Source organism: Trachypithecus francoisi, unplaced genomic scaffold (assembly GCF_009764315.1).
Source record: "Trachypithecus francoisi isolate TF-2019V2 unplaced genomic scaffold, Tfra_2.0 Lachesis_group0, whole genome shotgun sequence".
In the NCBI taxonomy this organism is placed as follows: domain Eukaryota; kingdom Metazoa; phylum Chordata; class Mammalia; order Primates; family Cercopithecidae; genus Trachypithecus; species Trachypithecus francoisi.
In genome coordinates this window covers 140084042-140101609 of record NW_022681453.1, presented here as the reverse complement: position 1 = coordinate 140101609, position 17568 = coordinate 140084042, and the positions used below count along the sequence as shown (strand labels likewise).

The 17568-nt window shown below is 57.4% G+C and overlaps 2 protein-coding genes across 6 annotated transcripts; one reads left to right on the top strand and one right to left on the bottom strand.

The window, feature by feature from the left end:
• Positions 1 to 222: 222 nt before the first annotated feature.
• HHATL (hedgehog acyltransferase like) lies at positions 223 to 10122 on the top strand. 5 transcript variants are annotated; one of them, XM_033212223.1, is made up of 12 exons: positions 223 to 493; positions 2243 to 2361; positions 2953 to 3020; positions 3624 to 3737; positions 3867 to 4061; positions 4416 to 4625; positions 5088 to 5259; positions 5620 to 5764; positions 5888 to 5923; positions 8967 to 9168; positions 9585 to 9708; positions 9908 to 10122. In XM_033212223.1, the coding sequence occupies exons 2-12, from the start codon at positions 2256 to 2258 to the stop codon at positions 10030 to 10032; spliced, it is 1497 nt and encodes a 498-aa protein (XP_033068114.1). In that variant the 5' UTR covers positions 223 to 493; positions 2243 to 2255; the 3' UTR covers positions 10033 to 10122. The 5 variants fall into 5 exon arrangements, with proteins under 5 accessions (XP_033068114.1, XP_033068110.1, XP_033068111.1 ...); XM_033212219.1 differs by having other exon boundaries at positions 9567 to 9708; XM_033212220.1 differs by having other exon boundaries at positions 243 to 455; positions 9567 to 9708.
• A 215-nt stretch (positions 10123 to 10337) lies between these two features.
• KLHL40 (kelch like family member 40) lies at positions 10338 to 17222 on the bottom strand. The gene is made up of 6 exons (XM_033212218.1): positions 15973 to 17222; positions 14442 to 14602; positions 14006 to 14113; positions 13669 to 13854; positions 11771 to 11917; positions 10338 to 10897 (listed from the first exon to the last, which is right to left on the bottom strand). The coding sequence occupies exons 1-6, from the start codon at positions 17122 to 17124 to the stop codon at positions 10786 to 10788; spliced, it is 1866 nt and encodes a 621-aa protein (XP_033068109.1). The 5' UTR covers positions 17125 to 17222; the 3' UTR covers positions 10338 to 10785.
• Between the last annotated feature and the right edge of the window lie 346 nt (positions 17223 to 17568).

The window sequence follows — 17568 nt, the reverse complement described above, 5'->3', positions numbered from 1 at the left end:
GTGATGTGTGTGGCTGTGGTGGGGGCAGGGCTTACAAGCCTGGAGAGGCTGATGGGGCCACCAGGAGACTTCCTGGAAGAGGGAAGTCCTGGGTAGCAGTGAGAGAGAGGCACAGGCTCTCTAGGAGCCAGGCGAGGCAGGCTGAAGAGAGGCCCAGGTGTCCCTGTCTGAGCCTATGCTACTGGACACCCTCCCCCCAGCACCCGCCCCCCTTCAAGGATCCTCCCTGCGGCTCCCTGTGGCCAGCAGCTCTGCAGCACTCGGCTCTGCTCCACTCTGCTCAGCTCCGCTCCAGGAAGGCCACCTCCTCCTCCCCCTCCTCCTCCCGCTGTCACCACTCACCGGTCATAACCTCGAGGGGGTGGGGACCCCAGGGCTGGACACACCCCACCATAGCCCCAGAGCTCAGCCGGTCGGACGGACGGACAGTTGGACGCAGGACCCCAGAGCCTGAGGTGGGCAGTGTGCCAGGGTCCCTTGCGGCCTCCTCAAGGTCAGTGCCAGCTGGGAATGCAGCTACTCTGGGGCTCTTGAGACTTGTGGGGCACACCCCAGGCCCTCATCCCAAATCATGGGCCGCAAAAGGGGCTTTACCCCAGGGGCATCTGAGGCAGGCAGGACCAGGGGAAAAGGGATGCCCCTGTGTCCACAGGCCAGCCCTGGTCCGGGGGTCTATCAGGAGAGGCCCCAGGCTGGGGGCCAGCTCCTTGCAGAGGCCTCTCTGGGGACACCCCGCACCGGCCATGGGGAGCTAAAATTGGAAAGTGGCGAGTGGGAGGCAGCTGACAAAGCTATTTCGCGGGCTCTTCACCGTGCTCCGGTTTCAAGCTCCTGCTCCATTAACCTGATCCCCAGGGCCTCTCCACCCCCACCCAGCTGATGAGGAGGTGCCTCCATCCTCAGGCCAGCAGCACAGCCATCAGGCTGGCAGCCTCTGCTGTGGGGAGGGGCAGTGGTGGTCTTCTCTTACCCCAGATTCCAGAGGGGGTCACTGAGAAACCCGATCCTGAGGGGAGGCAGGCAGAAGTCTGTCCCAGGTCTGCTGTGTGACCTTGAGAGGTCCCTGCCCCTATCTGGCCCATGACCCCTCCATCTGTACGAGGAGACTGCGGGCAGGGTGTGTGGGGGGAGAGGGTGGCAGGGGAGATGGCTGCAGGGCTGGGGATGAAGATTTGGGGGAGGATCAAGGATGGGCGAAAGGGCCACATCAGCCACCTCTTTGCCCTGTCAGCCCAAGGGGAGCCTGGACATGTTCCTCCCTTTAATTTGGGCCCTATGTCTGTACCCATGGGGTCCTTGGGAAGCCCCTGGGCCAGGCTGAAGCAGGGTAGGAAGGGCAAAGGTGCTAACTGAGCTGCAGGACGGCCCAGCAGTTCTCCAGGGGACAAGAGAGGCCCCCGCTGGAGGGAGTGGTGAGACTCAACCAGGGCCTGATTCTGGTCAGCACCTTGGACAGCAGCCAGTGCCCTCCCTGGCCCCGCCTGGCCCCACATCCGCTACTCCAGGGCACCTCCTCAAATAGCACAGCCTCCAGCCGGTGCCCAGGGCCTGAATACACAGAGCACTGAGAGAGTGGGGCAGTGTGGTTATGGACACAGGCAGGGACTGGGATGTGGCAGGCTGGAGCTCAGGGACTTGTTGGGAGAATGGAGGTCAGTGACAGGCTGGAGGCTTAACTCGAGGGATGGAGGCTTGGCTCTAGGGGCAGCACCTGGGGTGGTCATGGGATCTCAGGGAGGGGAGTGGGAGTCAGAGAACGGGTCTTAGAGACCCTTTCTCTCTTAGAGAGGCTGGGGCTTTGTGAGGAGCTGAGGGAGACTTGCTGATCGAGTGGGGACCCTGCAGGCAGAAACCTGACTGTGGTGATAAAGGCGGGGTTTCTCCGAAGGAAGGTCATGGGGGCCCTGGCAGGAGCGGTTTTAGCAGAGGGTGGGGCCGGTGTGTCTGGAAGGTATGAAGATGTAAATGAAGGTGAGGGAGGCAGGCTGCGAGTGAGGGCTCTGACAGCAAGAGCCTTGATGGGTGGGTGGGGACAAGAGCAGCAGCTGGGATGGGGCACTGGTGTTCGGTGGCCTGTGAGCAGTGTGGGCACAGGGGTGGGCAGAGTGATGGTACAAGGTCCCCAAGGGGTGGGTGGGACAATCTCTCTTCAGAGTGGGGTCCCCACTGGGGTGGCAGGACAATGAGGTGGGGCTAAGCGGGGCTGGAGACTGTAATTCCCTCACCCAACCTGTCTCCCCAGCCCTGTCCAGGCTATGGGCATCAAGACAGCCTTGCCGACGGCTGAGCTGGGCCTCTACTCTCTGGTACTGAGTGGCGCCCTGGCCTATGCTGGCCGGGGCCTCCTTGAGGCTTCACAAGGTAATGGCTGTGCCTCGGGGCAAGTGGACAGGACCCTTCTTCCCCTGGGGGTTTCAGGGTTCCAACCAGCAAAGCCAGAAACTTACAGGCTCCGGACCCAGGGTATTCCTTCTAGAATGAGGCTGGATCTCCCTTTTCAGCCTGGGGCTCCCATCTCAGATAGGCACTGGAGGCTGGTGGAGCCAGGTTCAGTCACAGGAACACAGAGATGCAGAGACACTGACAGAGAAATGGACACAGAGTCACACACATAGATACACACACACACCGCACACACGCAGGCCTGGACCCAGGCACACACACACAGATCTAGACCCAGACACACACACACACCCTGACACACACACACACACACACACACACAGACCTGGACTCACACACACACAGACACACAAACACACAGACATATACACCCCACCCCACCCCCCACACACACAGTCAGAGGCCTGGACCCAGACACACAGCAAGACCCAGACCTGTGGCCCGCTCCTGACACCCTTGCTCCCCAGAGTGGGGGCAGCCTTGTCCACGGGGGAAGGAGGGGCAGGGGATGTGAAGGCCCCTCTCCCTGAGGCCACACTGTGTTCTCAGATGGGGCCCACAGGAAGGCCTTCCGGGAGTCTGTGCGACCTGGCTGGGAGTACATTGGCCGGAAGATGGTAGGTCCCCCACACCCCAGGGTCCCTCGCATCCCGAACCCTTCTCCCCTCTCCGCTGTTCCAGATGTTGTCAAGTAACAGAGAGCTTCTCACAGCTCGGGAGCCTCTGGCTTGAGCTTCAGTGCCTTCAGCTTCTCCACTGGCTCCTCCTGTATCCTCCTGGGACATCAAGTTTGCCTGGGCCCTGCTCACTTGGGAAATGGGTCACATTAGTGGAGTGTGCTTCAGCGGAGCCTCCAGCACCTCCCTTCCCAGAAACAAAGCAGTAAAGGGGGAATGGCAGGCAACGTGCAGAGGAGAGGGCGAGCTTCGAGGGACCCAGCAGCCCCTATGGTGCCCTTCACTCCTCTCTACCCTTCTGCCTGAGTACTTCCTTCAGAGAGGAGTGTGGAGACCTGCAGGCACTTGTGTTTGTGTAAAGAGGACACATTGGGTTTGGCTAGTGGTAAAAAATAATAATTATTAAATTTAAAAATGATAATAATAAAAGAAGAACATGAAGGCTGGGAAGGTGCTGGGGCTCTGACCAGTCTAGGTTCCAGCTCGTCCTGCCCCCTCTCCCACCCTCACCTGCCCCACCTCCTCCTGCTCCGGACTGCCCAGGATGTGGCTGACTTCGAGTGGGTGATGTGGTTCACCTCCTTTCGCAATGTCATCATCTTCGCCCTCTCCGGACATGTGCTGTTTGCTAAACTCTGCACGATGGCTGCCCCACAGGTGAGCTGGACCTGGGCCACCCAGCCTCCCCCTGCCAGTTCCTGTTTCATCACAAGGGTTGTGGGAACTCCCTCCTGGGGTCACACCCCCATTTATATGGCAAAACTGAAGCCTTCTCCCTGTCCACAGCTCCGCTCCTGGATGTATGCTGCGTACGGGGCCCTGGCTGTGATGGGCACAATGGGCCCTTGGTACCTCCTGCTGCTGCTTGGTCACTGTGTGGGCCTCTATGTGGCCTCACTCTTGGGCCAGCCCTGGCTCTGTCTTGGCCTTGGCTTGGCCAGCCTGGCCTCCTTCAAGATGGACCCCCTAATCTCTTGGCAGGTGTGAACTGGTGCAAGGGTAGAGGGTGTAGGGATAAGATCCCAAACCTCTCACTTCATCCAAAGTCCTTGCACCCCAAGTATCCCCAAGTATTCCCTTCACATTTCCACCTGTCTTCAAGCCTTTGGGTATGCCCTGGCCACACGGTCACCACCTGCATCACAGGAGGAACTGCCAGCTCATCCCCTGCTCCTCGCATTGCTGGGACAGAGCAGTGGCCAAAGTTAATTGCTCTGGAAGAGAGGAAGGGACAGGACCAGGCTGGGCCCCTGTGGGAAGCTAGGGAGTGGGGAGTAGGTTTTCCAGAGGCAGGAGGCACCCTAGTGAGCTGGCGGCCTGTTCTTTCCCCTCCAGAGCGGGTTTGCAACAGGCACTTTTGATCTTCAAGAGGTGCTGTTTCACGGGGGCAGCAGCTTCACAGCGCTGCGCTGCACCAGCTTTGCACTGGAGAGCTGCGCCCACCCTGACCGCCACTACTCCCTAGCTGACCTGCTCAAGTACAACTTCTATCTGCCCTTCTTCTTCTTCGGGCCCATCATGACCTTTGATCGCTTCCATGCCCAGGTGAGGGGACACTCTGTGGGCTTCTAGAACAGGGCTGAATCTCCCTTTTCAGATTGGGGTTTCCATCTCGGATAGAATTCCCGAAGCAGGCTGTATCCCCATCCTCAGGCGTGATTCCAGGATGAAGCCATGTCTCCCCTTCCTCCTCAGACCCCAGGATGGGGCTCCTTTCCCCTCCAGCAGGGACCCCAGGGTGGAGATATGTCTCTTTTTCTCAGACAGGACACCCAGGCCATGAATGTTCTCCTCCCTCACAAATGGGGCTCCCAGGACAGAACTGGGTCTCCTGTGACTGGCTGTGAATCCTCCTCAGACTCCAGGGTGACCTGTGTCTCCACCCTCAGGCAGGACTCCTGGATAAAGCCATGTCTCCTCCTGCCCCAAGTAGTTGGTGAACCCTCCTCAGACAGGGCTCCCCAGGCAGGGCTTGCCTCTTCCCTCAGACCCTTCGCATCCCCTCAGGTGAGTCAGGCGGAGCCAGTGAGACGCGAGGGTGAGCTGTGGCACATCCGAGCCCAAGCAGGCCTGAGCGTGGTAGCCATCATGGCGGTGGATATCTTCTTTCACTTCTTCTACATCCTCACCATCCCCAGTGACCTCAAGTTCGCCAGCCGCCTCCCAGACAGTGCCCTCGGTGGGTCCTCAGAAGAGAGATGGGGGCAGGGCTGCCACCCCAGGAAAACAGACCCTTTGCACCCCCACGGTGCCACAGTCGGGGAAGCTGAGGCCCACAGGGCACAGCACCTAAGGGCATGGGAGCAGGGGCTTATTCTTTCTAATGCATGGGTCCTGGCATTAGCTTCATCCTGTGGGGCCAGAGCAGCATCCCACAGAGCCCACCCACTTCACCAGGCATGGCTGATTTCCACAATATGGGGGGTCTCCGTGGGGCAGGCAGAGCCTGGTGTCTCCGCAAGGAAATGGTGGGACAGGGTCTCCATGGGGGCAGGCCCCAGGCGATGAACCCCAGGCAGTGATGGTGCCCTGTCCCCAGCTGGCCTAGCCTATTCAAACCTGGTGTATGACTGGGTGAAGGCGGCCGTCCTCTTTGGCGTTGTCAACACTGTGGCGTGCCTCGACCACCTGGACCCACCTCAGCCTCCCAAGTGCATCACCGCGCTTTACGTCTTCGCGGAAACGTGAGTGCCGGCCAGGGCGGGGGAGGTTCACCCCCTTGAACCACACCTTCCCCTAGCCTCTTCCCCCATGCCCGGGGAGCTCTGCACCTGATGGACACATGGCTATCTGCTTTTCTTTTACAGGCACTTTGACCGTGGCATCAATGATTGGCTTTGCAAGTGAGTAGGGGTGGGGTGGGGGTGGTCACAGCCGTCTTGCCAGGTGTCTGAGCAGGGCAGTGCCAAGATGGGTCCACATTTTAAAAGATTACCCTGGGCCAGAGGAAGCAAAGAGAGCAGTGAGGAGGTCTTGGCAGAGGTCTAGGTAAAAGATATGGAAGTTAGGACTTGAGTGAGGGCCCCAGAAGTGCAGAGAGGTGGTGGGAGGAGGGTCACACAGACAGCAGCCTGGACAGGACGTGGCCATGAAGTGTGGGTGTCGGGAAGGAGAGGGAGATGACGCTGAAATTCCTATCTGCAGCCTGGGTAGATGGAGGGCAGTTTCCAGAGAGGGCTTCAGTTTAACAAATGTCTAGCTGCAATTTAGGAGATATCCCTGTGGAGGTTCAGGGAGGTGGTTAGGTCTGAGGGTCTGGGGTTCTGAGGGTCTGGAGGACTGATGGAACTCAGAGCATCCTGAGTGTAGGCAGGTGGTTTTTAGGCTTTGGGAGTGGGTAAGTCCTCAGGAGAGGTAGTGGCGTGAGAAGAGGAGAGATGGGGATGGCTGAGATTTGGCCTGCAAGAGCTCTGCTTGGAAGGAAAAGGAAGAGCCAGCAGAAAGGACTGGAAAGAGTGGTTGGAGGGGCAGGAGAAGAATCAAGGTCATGGGCCACTCTGAAAGCCAAGGGAAGACCATCCAGGCATGGTGGGGGCAGCTGGGTCAGATGCCACTGAGCCTCAAGGAAGCTGGAGACCAAGGATTAGTGCTAGTGACATGGAGGTTTTCAGCCTTTCACTGGCAAGGCAGGGGCAGGTAAGGAGGGAAAGTCAACTGAGGAGTAGAGGAGTGTGTAATGACTCCTGGAAAAGCCTGGGACTGCAGGGGGAAGACAGGAGTGGCTGAGGGAGAAGAAGGATGTGTTAAATAAAGATAGGAGAGAATGGGACATGCTAAGAAGAATTATTCAACAGAGAAGCTGGTAATGCAGGATATAGGGGTGATTGATTTAATCACCTCAGGAATGAGGTCCCTGAGGAGGAAGGAGGTGATGGTGTCTAGTTCCAGGCAGAGGCCTGGCTTCAGTGGGAGGAGGAGGAAGAGAAGCCAGTGTAGATGCAGATGAAGGCAGGTTAGTGTAGACACATAAGGGATTCCACCTGAAGGCCTCAGCCTTCTCCAGGAAGCAGGAGGCACGGCCATCAGCTGAGAAAGCCAGGACTGGGGACATGGAGAGAGGCAACATATATGCCTACCCTCGCAACCCAGCCTGGATCCCCCCACTCATACTATCTCTCCACTCATACTTGTGGGGAGATAAGGACACAGTGGCCCTTGCAGAGCATGGGAGAAGCAGCTAACTAGAGAAACCTTGGCACTGAGCACCCAGGTTGTATTGGAGGTGGCGGGCTTATGAACTCCAGCATGTGAAGGTATGAGATTTCCCCCATGGGGCTAGCTGCCTGGATGTAGCTGAGGAGAAAGTAGGTGATTGGGCTCTCACAGATGGGTGAGAAGGAAGAAGTCAGGAATAAGGGTTTTTAGATTATTTATAGTGGTGATTCATTGGATATAAGCCTACTAAGGACAGTGGTGAAGATGGGAGGGTCACAAGATCAATGGGATTGAAGAACGGAAACTGGGGGGCCAGGAGGTCAAAAGGGGCTGGGCAAAGAGTGGGAATTAGAAAGGAGTGAACTTTCAAGTGGTGACAAAGTTGGGGCATGGCCATGGGTGTGGGTGGCTGAGGTGGAGTGGAGAAAAAAGCCACTGGAAATGAGGAGGTCGAGGAATGGAAAGGCTGGTTATTCATGGGTCTTCCACTGAATTTATTTAACAAATATTTACTGAGCACCTGCTGCATGCCAGGCCTGTTCTAGGCACTGGGGATACAGCAGTGAACATGGCAAAGACTCTGACCTCCTGGAGCTTACAGTCTAGTGGGGTGAAACAGACCATAAACAGGTAAACAAACATAACTAAGATAATTTTGGAGAGTGGTAAGTGTTATGAAGAAAATAAAATGTGCAATGGGATAGAAGTTGGCAACACGGTAGAGGCTTCTTTAGTTGGGGTCTGGGCGGGCTTCTCTGAGGAGATGATATTTGAATTGAGATTTGAGTGATAAGGAGATGTGGAGCAGAGAATACCAGGTAGAGGGTGCAACAAGGGCAAAGGCCTTGAGACACAAACCAACTGTGTGGATATGAAGGTCAGAAAGGCCAGTGAGGCCAGCATAGTGAACAGGGGGAGCATGGTGACTGATGAGATCAGGGAGGGAACAGAAACCAGACCACTTGGGATCTTCTAGCCAGAGTAAAGAGACTGAGTTTATTCCAATTGTAATGGGGAGCTATTCAGAGGGGTTAATCATGGAAGTGATGTGACCTGAGCTACACTCTCAAAAGATACCTCTGGCTGCTGTGTGTAGAATGAACTGTGGGGGCAAAAGCAGAAATGAGAAGACCACTTAAGAGGCTCTTGCAATAATTTATGTGAAAAGAGAGATCATCTTGACTAGGGTGGTGGTTGTAGAGGAGGTGAGCAGTGGTCAGGACTGAGAGGAGCCAACAGAATTTGCTGGCTTGCTTGGATGTTGGTGATGAGGCAAATTGAGAATCCAAGAAGGCACCAAGGCTTATACCCTGAGCAACTGAATGGATGGTGGTGCCATTCACTGAGATAAGGACAGAGCAGGGTTTGAGCAGGGATAGGGGAATCTGTCAATCAAGTGACATGGCTAGTAGCAATTGGATATACAAATCAAGAGAGACTGGCCTGAAGACACAGATTTAGGGATCATCGGCATAGAGACACTACTTGGAATCTTGGGTCTGGATGAGATCATTTGGGGAGTAAATGAACAGAGCTAGAGAAGCTATAATGTCCCAGGCTGAGCCTGCCACAATTTGAAATTGGTTGGAGGAGGAGCCGCTACCTGAGGTCAGGAAGGTTGAATGCACCCAGGGTGACTGTGTTGAGGAGGTCCCCTGTTGTGTGTCCTCTCCCATCTCATCCCTGCCTTTTCCCATACCCCCAGTGGCCCTTCTCCCATTTTTCCTGCAGATATGTGTATGATCACATTGGTGGGGAGCATTCCGCTGTGATCCCAGAGCTGGCGGCCACAGTGGCCACATTTGCCATCACCACTCTGTGGCTTGGGCCTTGTGACATTGTCTACCTGTGGTCATTCCTTAACTGCTTTGGCCTCAACTTTGAGCTTTGGGTGCAAAAACTGGCAGAGTGGGGGCCCCTAGCACGAATTGAGGTGAGCAGGGAAGACCTGGGGCTGGGACTGTCTGGGTTATGGAGGGCAGGGGGGCACGTCTGCTTTCTGGAGTTGTCCAACCACCTGGCCCCCAATCCAGAACTTTCTCACCACCACCCTCCTGGTTGTCAGGGCAATGGCGCACTCTGTGGGAATCTGCCCATCCCTCCCTTCTATGGGGAATGGAGCACCTGGGCCTTGCCATGTTGGTCAGGCCTTGCCCTCTCTCTGGACCTGTTTCCCCATGTTTAACAAGGAGGGAGAGCTGACCTGGGGCTTCCCAAGACCCAGACATAGCCCTAAGACCTGACTGGCCATGTGGGTAAGGCTGCTGACCCACCACGTCCTCTTTCCTTTGGCCTCTTGTCCCGCTGCCCATGCTTTCCTGGACCGAATAGGCCTCTCTGTCAGTGCAGATGTCCCGCAGGGTCCGGGCCCTGTTTGGAGCCATGAACTTCTGGGCCATCATCATGTACAACCTTGTAAGTCTGAACAGCCTCGAGTTCACACAGCTGGTTGCCCGACGCCTGCTACTCACAGGTGAGGGACAGGAGTGTGGGGTTACAGAAGGTGCTAGGCATCAGCCTCAAGGACTGTGACCTTCCAAAATACCTCCTACCCTCTCATCACCCCAGGACTCAGCAGGGAGGGCCCATCAAGCAGGGAGAGGGGTGGGAAGAGAAAACTCGCCGAGGATGCGGTGCTGCTCCCAAGTATCTATGACTCCCTCCCCACACAGGGTTCCCCCAGACCACGCTGGTCATCCTGTTTGTCACCTACTGTGGTGTCCAGCTAGTAAAGGAGCGTGAGCGAACCTTGGCACTGGAGGAGGAGCAGAAGCAGGACAAAGAGAAGCTGGAGTAGGAGGGAGCGGGTAGAAGGACGGGCTCTGCTCAGCTATTCTTGGGCCAGATGGGGCCTGACCGATAGAATAAAAGACTTTTCTACAAGGGCTTGGCTGCTCCCTGCCCCTTCTTCCCACAGTCCCCTGGCTCCACGTCCATGGTGGCTGAAGAGCTGGAGGCTCTAGGCCTCAGGCAGGGGAGGGTTCCCACCCATAGGGAGGAGGGGACACCAGATGGAGGGCAGAGCCCATCAACCTTGGCAGCCCAACAGCGGAACATCGAAGCCCTAAGTCTTCGAAACACCTACTCACTGACTTGTGGAGTACTGATGCAGACCCTGAGCTGCTTGCTCAGAAGGCGCTTTATTCTTCCTAAAGAAGGAGACATGTCTGCACTGTACACTGCACTTGATGCAGATGCTCCCATCTGACAGACGGGAAGACTGAGTCCTGTGGGGAACTTTGCCAGCACACTCAGCCAAGCTGGAGGCAGGGCCAGGACATGGCCTGGGATACTGCCCTGTGGTTCTGGTTCATGGATCAAGACAACTTAGGGGGATATGGCAACACTGGAGAAGCCTCTAGTTTCTCATCCTTGCCCAAAAGTCCAGGACTAAGCAGCACTTCCCTTTCCTTGGCTGACACAGCCCCTGGGGCACCATAACTGGATCCAGGTAGGCTCTGGCCTAGCCTCTTCCCTGGAGCCCCCACAAGGCCAGGCCAATGAGTGTCACAGGATGGGAGGGGTACTTAGTTCAGTCTCCCTGAGCTGGTCACATCTTGGTCAGGCGCAGCACATTGAGCCGCACTGGTAGGAAGGTGGCACCTGCCGCGTAGGCGATCTCCCGCAGGACACCCTCCCACTTCTTCTCCTCCTCGTTATACCTGGGGGTGAGAGAGAGTGGGGACAAGGACGGGGAGCTTGGTCAGCTGAGTCCAGAGTGGAACGCAGCAGAGATGGGTGGCTGAGCGCGCTCGTCCCATCTCTAGGGAGATCTGCTCCTGAAAATCCCCAGGCTCTGGGAAAGGAGACCTCCACAAGACCCAACTCAAGGAACACCCACCCCACACTCCAGGAAGGGTCTTCCTCCCCAGGAAAGATCGCCTCTCAAGGGGTGTTCCCATAGTCCTCAAAGTTCCCCTCCAAGAAAGTCTACACTCCCCACACCACCCCATCAATGTTCTCTCCTTGAGAACTTCCATGTTCTATTTCTACTAAGTCTCAAGTCCCACCCTCCGACAGCACTGCTCCCCAGGGGCTGCCTGCAGCAATGGGGATGGCTGCAGATTCAGGAAGGAGATGCCCCAGAGGCTAAAGCTTCCTTCCCCCACCCCCACAAAGGACCAGCCATAGAGAGCAATGGTTCTGAAAGGCCAGGGCTCCAGCTGCTTCCCAGTCCTAGTGGCAGCCCTCCTTCCACATCAAGCACCTGGAAGGCAGGAGAGAGGAAATCCGGCTGCTACTTGGGCCCTGTTTCTGTGGGTCTGTGACCTAAGCGTGGGTCTGTTCCCGTCAGCAACATTGTTGCTGCTCCACAGTGGGGCATGGTGCCATCTGTGCAAGCCCAGACTTTCCCAACAAACTGGCGAGAAACAGCCGAGCAGGGTATATGGGCTGTTTCTCCCTACAGGACTCCCTAGAAGAGGGATCCCCTTTGCCCCCAGAGGAGCTTGCCTAGTGCCTTGGTACCCACCATGGTGCTATGGAGTGTCAGCTTTGCTCGTGATGCCCCCTGGCCTCCCTGGGGCCAGACTCACCTCCAGATGTCATTGAGCTCTGTGGGAACCAGCTCTCCAGACTCAGTCTCCAGTGTGGCAAAGCCACCAATGGCATAGAGGGTACCCACCAGGCTGACCAGGCTGAGTGAGCTACGCTCCTGTGGGAAGGCTTCGAAGGGTGCCCACCTGGGGGTGTGTGAGAAGGTACATCATTAGGGTGCCTCGGCAAGCCCAGTGACTGTCCCTGCCACACAGCACCCACAGCTCCAACTGCAACTCTTTGTAATCCAAGTCCCAAGCACCCATGCCCCCACCCTGTTCCCCTTTCTGTCCCTCTGGTCTTCCCTTCCTTCCCCATTCTCTTGCTCCTCTCCTTTCCTTTCCTTGTCCTCTTGCCATTCTATCCAACCTGTCCAGCAAAGTCCACCATGGATCTCCCCACTGCCCCTCCTCCTCTCCTGAACTAACTCTACTCTCCAACTCATGACCCCTGTCCCTAGCAGGCCCCCAGCCTTGCCCTGGATGCAGTCCTCTTGCCCCTCAGCGGCCCCTGCAGCCCCGCCCCCCTTGCACACCTGCTCCGTCCTTCTCCCTTCACAGCCCAGTTGTTCTCAATGTATCTTTGCTGCCCTGGCTCCTGCCTTGGGCCTTAGTCCCATCCTCCAAAACTGCCCTCCCTGAGGTCCCCAGACACTGCACACGCACTGAGGTCCTACAGCACACAGTCCTGCTGACGTGACTTTCCTCACCTCCTATCTCTCCGGCCTCACCTTCATGGCCTCCTTCCTGGATAACGCAGCTGCCCCCACCATCAAGGCTTGGATCTCAGCTCCTCCCATTTACACCCTCTCTCCTGAGGGAGCTTGGCCCCTCCATGTGCTATTGACCCCCAGATCTCTCCCTCCAGCTCAGCCCTCTCTCTCCCAGGTGGGGCCCTTTTGGACACCCCCAGGCACTTCAAGTCCACATGTCCTAACTGGACCCTCACTTTCCCTACCCAATCCCAATGATTATCCAGTAAGTGGCCTCCCACCCTCACTCAGAAGCATGTACTTCTCCCCCTCTCACCCCCACATCCAATCAATAGCTAAGCCCTGTTTCTTCCACCTCCTAGACTCTTGCTACTCAGAATGTGGTTCACAGCCCAGCAGCATCAGCATCTCCTGGGGGTGTGTTAGAAATGCAGACTTACAGGCTCTCAGCCCTCCACATACTGAGAATCAGAATCTGCACTTTAACATGATCCCCGGGAGATTCACATGCCCATCACAGTGTAAGAAGCCCTGGCCTGTCTTTGTCCAATGCATCCCCTCAGCCTCATCCCCGCTGTGCCCCCAGCTCCAGGCCTTCATCACCCCTGACCTTCCTGTCCCCTGGGAAATCCCTAATCTGCTCTCTATATCAGCTGCCATGAAGTACTTTAGTAGAACACAGATGAGATACAGTCCCTCTTCTGCTGGCCCTCACTCCAGCCCCAGCACCGCCATCCCATCTCCATCACCCACCCGCCTCCACCCAGTCGGGGCAACGCCTTCCCTCCTGTGGGCCTTGCGTTTTTTCTCCTAACTGCCTCCGCACCACATTTCCTTGGTCTGGGACAACCTCCTCCCACCACCCTCACCGTTTTTGCCAGCTGAGTACAACTGTCTCTCAGTTCAGTTTTCTCTTTTCTGGTGTCCCAGGCAGGACAGCTTCTGTCTTGTTCACTGCTATATCCCTTGCACCACGCCATTGCCTGTTATGAGTCCCTGAAAGAGGAACCTGGTATCCCCTCCCCCAGCCCTCTGCTCACTGCTGATCAGGAGAAAAGGTCTGTTTCTATGTTGATGTCCCAACTCAACACTGGAGACCCAAGACAGGGACTGCGGCTCCTGCTGAGGCTGACAGAAGCCCAAAGCCACACAGTTGTCCTTGGCGGAAGGGACAAGCTTTCATACTTGTTGTCTGCGATGCTGTACACTTCGGCAGAACTGGTCAGCCCTGTGTCGGTGACCCCAGCTGCCACAATAATGCGGCCATCGTGGACAGTGGCCCCAAAGAGTGAGCGGGCGGTCTGCATGGGTGCCAGCTCCTTCCACTCGAACTTCTTGGGGTCATAGACGCACATCTTGTTCAGGCACTTCCTGTGGGGTGGAGGGTGGGAACGGGTGGAGAGAAGCAGGAGCCCAGCCATGCCTCCCTGCAATCGCCTGCTGGGGTAGCCAGGACAAACCCCTGACAGCCTCTGGGGGATTCTACCTATGCTCCGCAGACTCGCTCCAGGCCCAGTCTCACCTGTCACTGCCTTTGCCGCCAATGACGTAGACAAGGTCCATGTGAGAGAGCACTGTGTGGCCATATACCACGTAAGGCAGCGGGTCCGATTCACCCCATTTGAATGACCTGGAGGAGATGGGAGTGGAGGTGGGGGTGGGGGTGGGGGTGGGCACCCACCCAGGCTTGGCTCAGTCCCTGTCTCTGCACCCATGCACCCATCCACCGAACACATATTCGAGGTGCATCAGATCCATTGCTGGAACTTCCCAGGCCTCTCAGTTCTTTGCTCCCACCCTGCCCTCCAACCTCCCTGCCCTTACCCAAGCCCACCAAGCCCACCTCCACTCTAAGCCCAAGGCTCTAGCTCCAAATCCCACCCCAGGCCCTAGACCAGCTGCGGCCTCCATGCCCCACCCACCCCCGGGGTGCTCAGCCCCACCCCAGCCACGCTCACAGCCTGTCGTAGCACATGACCGAGTCCAGGCAGCGCTCGCCGTCCTTGATCTCTCTGCCACCGACCACGTAGATGGAGTTGAGAGCCTCTCCCAGGCCAAAGAGGCAGCGGGGTGAGGGCAGTGGTGGCATCCCCAGCCACTCTGAGTCCAGGTGGTCAAACTGCAGGCCAGGTGTCCAGTCAGCAACTGCCCCCTACTCCCCCAGCCCCAGCCCAGCCCCACTTAGTCCCGCTGCCCTAGATCGCAGAGGAGGTCGGGAACCCAGGTAGGGCCAATGCAGCCTGGAGGCGCCCTGAGAGAAAGTGCCCCTCCTGCCATCAGGCTGAGAGCGGATGAGTGTCCCCCACGCCCAGGCAGGCTCCTGGCAACCACCATTACAGCAGGCGGTAGGGCACCACAGCACAGAAATGATGGGGAGCTCTGCAAGGGAGGTCCAGCTATGGCCTTGCTTTCCCAGGCTGAACAGCTCCCAACTGAGGCCTGCCTGCCCCCTGCTCTCCACCCCATCCCACTGTTCAGGAAACTTCTAAATACAGTCCTGCCTTTCCCCCTGTAAAAGCTACAGTCCACAGCCTTGTTCACCTCCACAGCCTTGTAATAAAGATATTAATACTAGGGGCTCATGTTTTTGGAAAGTTTTCTGAGGGCTGAGCACTGTACTGATGAGCACTTTATAAGCATCATTTAACTTTCCAATGACCTTATCATGCAGGAAGAATAGTATCCCCACTTACAAACAGAGGCCCAGAGAGAATAAACAATGTGCCCACACTGCTGAGCTAGTAGCTGGTGAAGCTGCCCTCATCCCCCAGTGCAACTGTAAGGCCTGTGAGCTTAACCCTGGCACCAAGTGCCTGTCACCTCTCTCGCTGGTCAGGCCTCCCTGAGCATGCTGCTCACCAGGCTAAGCCCCAGTTCTATCCCTTGCTTATCGTTTCTTGGCTGGAAACACTACCATCTTCCCCTTCACATCTCCAAATCCCACCCCACTGGCAAGGCTCAAACTTATATGGCCACTCTCCAGGAAACTGTCTCTGCCCTTTGAGATCTCACAGTCACACCCCAACTCAGACCTGGCACTTCACTCTGCTGATCCCTTCTGGGCCTCAGTTTCCTCATCTGTACAATGGGAGGACCAGACAGGATTGTTCCTTTGTCTGGGACACTGCTGTGAGCTCCAGGCCTGGCCTTCACGAAGAGGCCCTGCCCAGGATCCTTACACAGACCTTGCTCCTCCTCACTGTGCCCCACCCCAACCCCTGTGCAGGGCCAGAGCCTCCAACATATGCCATCTTGTGGCTACCTCACCCCTGAAATTGAGATATCAAAGTTATGCTGCTTTTTGGCAGTTGCCTATTGACTGTCTTCAACCTTCAAGCAGATGGCTATCAGTCAACCGCCCCAGTCTACATCTCACCCTAGACCCAGTGGCATTTCCTTGTGTAGACACAAGCCCCTTCTGGGCCCCAAGACTGCCCCCAGTGCCCAGAGCCCAGCATTAGCTGGCGGCTCCCAAGGCTGGTCAGGCACCTGCAGGAAGTATGCGCTCATGGGGTCCTCTTTGTTGTCTTCGTTGTAGAAGAGGCCTCCAGCCACAAAGACCTGGTTCTCCTTGGTAACCAGACTGACGTGGTTCTTGGGGACCTGGTTGGAGAGGGAGGCACAGTAGCACTCGTTGGCTGCTGGATCGTAGGCCACAGCGCCCTCCTCACTGATCATGAAGATGAGGTCCTGCAGGAACATGCCGAAGCGCAGGGTGTCGTTGAGGATCCCAGGAAGGATACGTTCGGCCTCCTCATCCTCCTCTGCTTTGGCTTCGCCTGTGCCCTTATCAGCCTCCTTGACCCCGGCTGCGTCTTTCCCCTTCTTTTTCTTCCGCAGCGTGGTGATGCGGCCCTCGTGTGCATCCTTCACCATCTGCACCTTGCGCAGCAACTCGGGCTGGGCACGCACGAGAGGGTGGTGCTCCACGCGGCTCTCTAGAAAGGCGCGCGGCAGCAAGCGGCAGCGCACGCTCTCGAAGACGGTGGGCAGCGCGCGCTGGCGCTCAGCCTGCGCCTCGGCGTCGCCGCTGCCCGCCCACCGCATCACGGCCTCGAACACCGCCTCCTCCTTCTCCACGTTAAGGCCGTCACTAGAGATGATGGCGATGAGCTCATCGGCCGAGAGTCCGAGGAAGTCAGCGTCGCGCGCCACCAGCGAGAAGTGAGCGCAGATGAAGTCGCGGGCAGCCACGGCGAGACGCGCGCAGTCGAGCAGGAGACCAAGACGGAAGACGGCCAGGCAGTTGGAGAGGCACAGGCGCTTCTGCAGGAAGGACACGCAGATGGTGAAGATGGAAGGGATCTGGAAGCGGTGCGCCGCGGCAAACAAATCCTGCACGCTCGCCTCGTCCAGCGCGATCTCTGACGTGTACAGGTAGTGCAGCACCTGGGCCACCACGTCTGGGGACACCTCCTCCAGGTGCAGCTCGCCCGCGCGCTCCGGCTCCGCTAGGAAGCGCGCCCGGAAGTAGGGGCTGCAGGCGGCCAGCACCAGGCGATGGCACGGGAACTCGCGCTCGCCCGCCCGCACCACACAGTCGAGGAACTTGCCATGGTCCAGCATGTCCTTGAGCCCGTCTTGCAGGAGCGTCTGCTGGTACAGCCGCTGCTCCTCCGCCTGCTCCAAGCCCAGCGCCATGATGGGTGGCCTAGGGTGTGGTTGCGGTGCCAAGGGGGCTCCTCTCTGTACCCCTGCTCTCCTGCTGGGGCTTGCTTAGACTGCGCAGCTGTCTTCGAGGGGCTATATATAGAGGTGGCCGGGTCCCTGTAAGGCGAGCCGCCTAGCCTCCTGCACATGACGCACAGGGGACAGCTGGGCAGAGGCCCCCTCCCTGAGAAGCCTTGACTCAGCCCCGGGGGCTTATGGGACGGAGGTGGGGTGTCTGGGCCCTTCTGAAAGATGAGGGCCTGGCTGCCTCATTTCTAAATGGAGCACGGAGAGGCCTTGACTCCGGATTTTTTGGTCGGAAGATGCCCCTAGGAGAGTTGATGGCCTAAGCTCTGACCCTCAGTCCAGAGACGGGGAAGCATTGGAACCCTTTTTCCAAGGTCTCCCTTCCTTCATGCTTTCTGGGAACATCTG